Source organism: Etheostoma cragini, chromosome 14 (genome assembly GCF_013103735.1).
Source record: "Etheostoma cragini isolate CJK2018 chromosome 14, CSU_Ecrag_1.0, whole genome shotgun sequence".
Classification (NCBI taxonomy): Eukaryota; Metazoa; Chordata; class Actinopteri; order Perciformes; family Percidae; genus Etheostoma; species Etheostoma cragini.
In genome coordinates, this window is record NC_048420.1 from 24,960,351 (window position 1) to 24,963,942 (window position 3,592).

The following is a 3,592-nucleotide window of genomic DNA, read 5'->3' on the forward strand; positions in this document are numbered from 1 at the left end:
TCTCTGCCTGCCTGTCTCTCTGCCTGCCTGTCTCTCTGCCTGCCTGTCTCTCTGCCTGCCTGTCTCTCTGCCTGCCTGCCTGTCTCTCTGCCTGCCTGTCTGTCTGTCTGTCTCTCTGCCTGCCTGTCTCTCTGCCTGCCTGCCTGTCTGTCTCTCTGCCTGCCTGTCTGTCTGTCTGTCTCTCTGCCTGTCTGTCTCTCTGCCTGCCTGTCTGTCTGTCTGTCTCTCTGCCTGCCTGTCTCTCTGCCTGCCTCTCTTTCTGTCTGTCCTTTAGAAGTTGTTGAAACCTGAGAGATAAGACAGATAAAAGCGCCCGGTGAAAATTAGTTAATTAATTACCGTCAATGATTTATGCTAACAGCTAGCCTGCTAACAATGTTTAGCTACAGATACATGCTAACTGCTAGCCTGCTAACACTGTTTAGCTACAGATACATGCTAACAGCTAGCCTGCTACCACTGTTTACCTACAGATATATGCTAACTGCTAGCCTGCTAACAATGTTTACCTACATATACATGCTAACTGCTAGCTTGCTAACACTGTTTACCTACAGATACATGCTAACAGCTAGCCTGCTAACACTGTGTAGACCCATAGAGATATGCACGGCCTTTAGTACATGCTAACAACAGCTAGCTTAGCTCCAGGTCTGCACACTCACCGCGATCCGCTGCCACAGCCGCCATTTTAAACCGAGCGCGGGAACCGAGAAGAGGAAGAAGCCGGTTGGTAGCCGCTGGTAGATGTACCGAGCACCGTTCCCGGGGCTCTGCCGTTAACCCACCGACTGATAACGGCGCCGAGCCTGTAGCTCCGCAGTATGAGACCGACGTCCGGTTAGCGTCGGACGTCACTTCCTGTACAACTCTTTCAGAACAAAGACGCCACGCAGCCTTTTACATCTGGAACTAACCCTAGCCCGACCTTATTTTTGTTTCCTTAAAAATGAATTAAACATGTATATTTTACATATTGATTAACCCCCCCCCCCCTTGTTATTTAATGGAATTGATTTAAAATGTTTTAGCATTTAAAAACATTGAAAACAGAAAAATACAGACAGACAGATAGACCGACAGGCAGACATACAGGTTAGATGTTTTTGCATTTAAAAGCATTGAAAACAGAAAAATACGCTTTATTTTGAAGGCTAAAAGGCAGCACCAGCAACCAGTGACGGTGCTGTGTTGGAAACACGAACGTGGATGGACGATCCCAGAACACGTCACCAGAGTGTCTCTGCGGCTGCGCAGACTTTATTGCCATTGTACAGATAACATGGATCAGTGAAAACAGACATCTACAGCGACAACACAGGTTCACACATAAAAACTAGCAATTAGTTAATGTAGTTAAAGGACAAGACTCTTTAACTGTCCTAAAGTATCTTACTCTTTATATATAGTACATGAAATACATGAAACAGCCCTGAAATCCCCATCCCCTAACCCACCAGACTCCATGATAATAATCACTGCTTATAACAGCGTAAAACACACTTCATTCAAAGTGGACAGAAACAAAATAAAACTACCAAAAGCCGTCTTGGTTCATCTTTCCACTGTTCCACCAATCACCACTCTGGTCTGGTTGGAATAAACTCTTAATTCACCCATTTACATGTGGAGATATGCTGCTCTATACACACTAAAAGTAGTGATTATTTACATGGAGTCTGGTGGAGATATGCTGCTCTATACACACTAAAAGTAGTGATTATTTACATGGAGTCTGGTTATATATATATATATATATATATATATATATATATATATATACAGTAAATACACATTATTTGTCACGTGTTCATGATGGAGAGATCGTTTCAGAGACTTTGGACGAAGAAATGTGAACACATGGAGCCGCGGGGGCAGAGACACACATGGACAGGACGAGTCTTCTGAGACAGAGTCGGCCAACAGAACTTCTCCCTGTTACACTGACAGACAGACAGGTTGGAGAGACAGACAGACAGGTTAGACAGGTGAGACAGACAGACATGTTAGAGAGACAGACATGTTAGAGAGACAGACATGTTAGAGAGACAGAGACAGGTTGTAGAGACAGACATGTTAGAGAGACAGGTTAGACAGGTTAAAGAGACAGAGACAGGTTAGAGAGACAGAAAGACAGGTTAGAGAGACAGACATGTTGGAGGGACAGACATGTTAGACAGACAGAGACAGGTTGTAGAGACAGACATGTTAGAGAGACAGGTTAGACAGGTTAAAGAGACAGAGACAGGTTAGAGAGACAGAAAGACAGGTTAGAGAGACAGACATGTTGGAGAGACAGACATGTTAGAGAGACAGAGACAGGTTGTAGAGACAGGTTAGACAGGTTAAAGAGACAGAGACAGGTTAGAGAGACAGAAAGACAGGTTAGAGAGAAAGACAGAAAGGTTAGAGAGATAGACAGGTTAGAGAGACAGACAGGTTAGAGAGACAGACAGGTTAGAGAGACTTACAGAAAGGTTAGAGAGATAGACCGGCAGACAGGTTAGAGAGACAGGCAGGTTAGAGAGACAGACAGGTTAGAGAGACAGGCAGGTTAGAGAGACAGGCAGGTTAGAGAGACAGACAGGTTAGAGAGACAGGCAGGTTAGAGAGACGCAGACAGACCCATTTACCAGAATGGTGACTCTGCGTCTCTTCAGCCGTCGACAGAGTCCAGGAAGACGCCCGAGTCTGTTCTTCTGCAGAGACGTCAAGACATCGGAGACATCAACCTGACGGACACAAATATTAATGAATACATGAAAAAAAAAACCATATATACACATCCCAGCATGCACCTGTCCTACCTGCAGCCGGGGAGACACAGGGGTGAAGTCTGGCAGACGGCAGCCGACTCTCTGCAGACAGACGCAGCCAATCAGTAGCAGGAAAACCGAACAAATGTTCAGCCTCATCTGTCTGTCTGTCTGTCTGTCTGTCTGTCTGTCTGTCTGTCTGTCTGTCTGTCTGTCTGTCTGTCTGTCTGTCTGTCCGTCTGTCCGTCTGTCTGTCTGTCTGTCTGTCTGTCTGTCTGTCCTCTCTTCTTCTTTTGTGTGAATAATAACAGAAACAATAATCCTCTTAGTCCGGTTTAGGTGTCACATGACCAGATGATGACATCACACTCAGCTCCTCCAGTGAGCTCACTTTAAAACAGCAGAAGCAAAAGCAAAAAATGGATTGGCCACCGAGAGTACGGGGTCCCCCCCACCGGACCAGAGAGAAAAGAGAGATCACATGATCACCTGAACACTAGCCAATCAGATCCTCCTACAGCCAACCATAGAGACAGGGCTCATTTAAGTCCCACCCCTACTGGCGGGACAAAACAACTCCACAAAAAACATGAGATTTAAGCAAAATAAAGGATTATTTGACACCCGTATGGGCTGAGTTGAGAGGCAGACACTAAAACTCTAAAAACACTTTTCCTACCTTTCTCTCCATCAGCTTCAGTTTGTCTCAGATGAAGCTGTGAGGACTGAGCTTCCTCTTCATCAACTTCACAGGAACATGAGTGAATGGGAACTTGGTGATATCAGCCTCCTCCAGCCCTTGAAGCTGCTCTCCCTCCTGACTGCTCCACAGTTCC

The 3,592-nt window shown here is 45.6% G+C and overlaps 1 protein-coding gene across 1 annotated transcript; it reads right to left on the reverse strand.

Moving 5' to 3' along the window:
- Positions 1 to 1,419: 1,419 nt before the first annotated feature.
- si:ch211-191i18.4 (uncharacterized protein LOC799350 homolog) lies at positions 1,420 to 3,030 on the reverse strand. Its single transcript, XM_034891593.1, has 3 exons — positions 2,808 to 3,030; positions 2,634 to 2,732; positions 1,420 to 1,943 (listed from the first exon to the last, which is right to left on the reverse strand). The coding sequence occupies exons 1-3, from the start codon at positions 2,913 to 2,915 to the stop codon at positions 1,830 to 1,832; spliced, it is 321 nt and encodes a 106-aa protein (XP_034747484.1). The 5' UTR covers positions 2,916 to 3,030; the 3' UTR covers positions 1,420 to 1,829.
- Between the last annotated feature and the right edge of the window lie 562 nt (positions 3,031 to 3,592).

What these genes read in the sequence shown, in the direction of transcription:
- si:ch211-191i18.4 (XM_034891593.1), bottom strand. Translation starts at nt 2,915, where the DNA reads ATGAGGCTGAACATTTGTTCGGTTTTCCTGCTACTGATTGGCTGCGTC. An exon ending in CTGTGTCTCCCCGGCTGCAG is followed by an intron (nt 2,733 to 2,807) that starts GTAGGACAGGTG and finishes TGTGTCCGTCAG; the next exon opens with GTTGATGTCTCCGATGTCTT. An exon ending in GACGCAGAGTCACCATTCTG is followed by an intron (nt 1,944 to 2,633) that starts GTAAATGGGTCT and finishes TCTGTCTGTCAG; the next exon opens with TGTAACAGGGAGAAGTTCTG.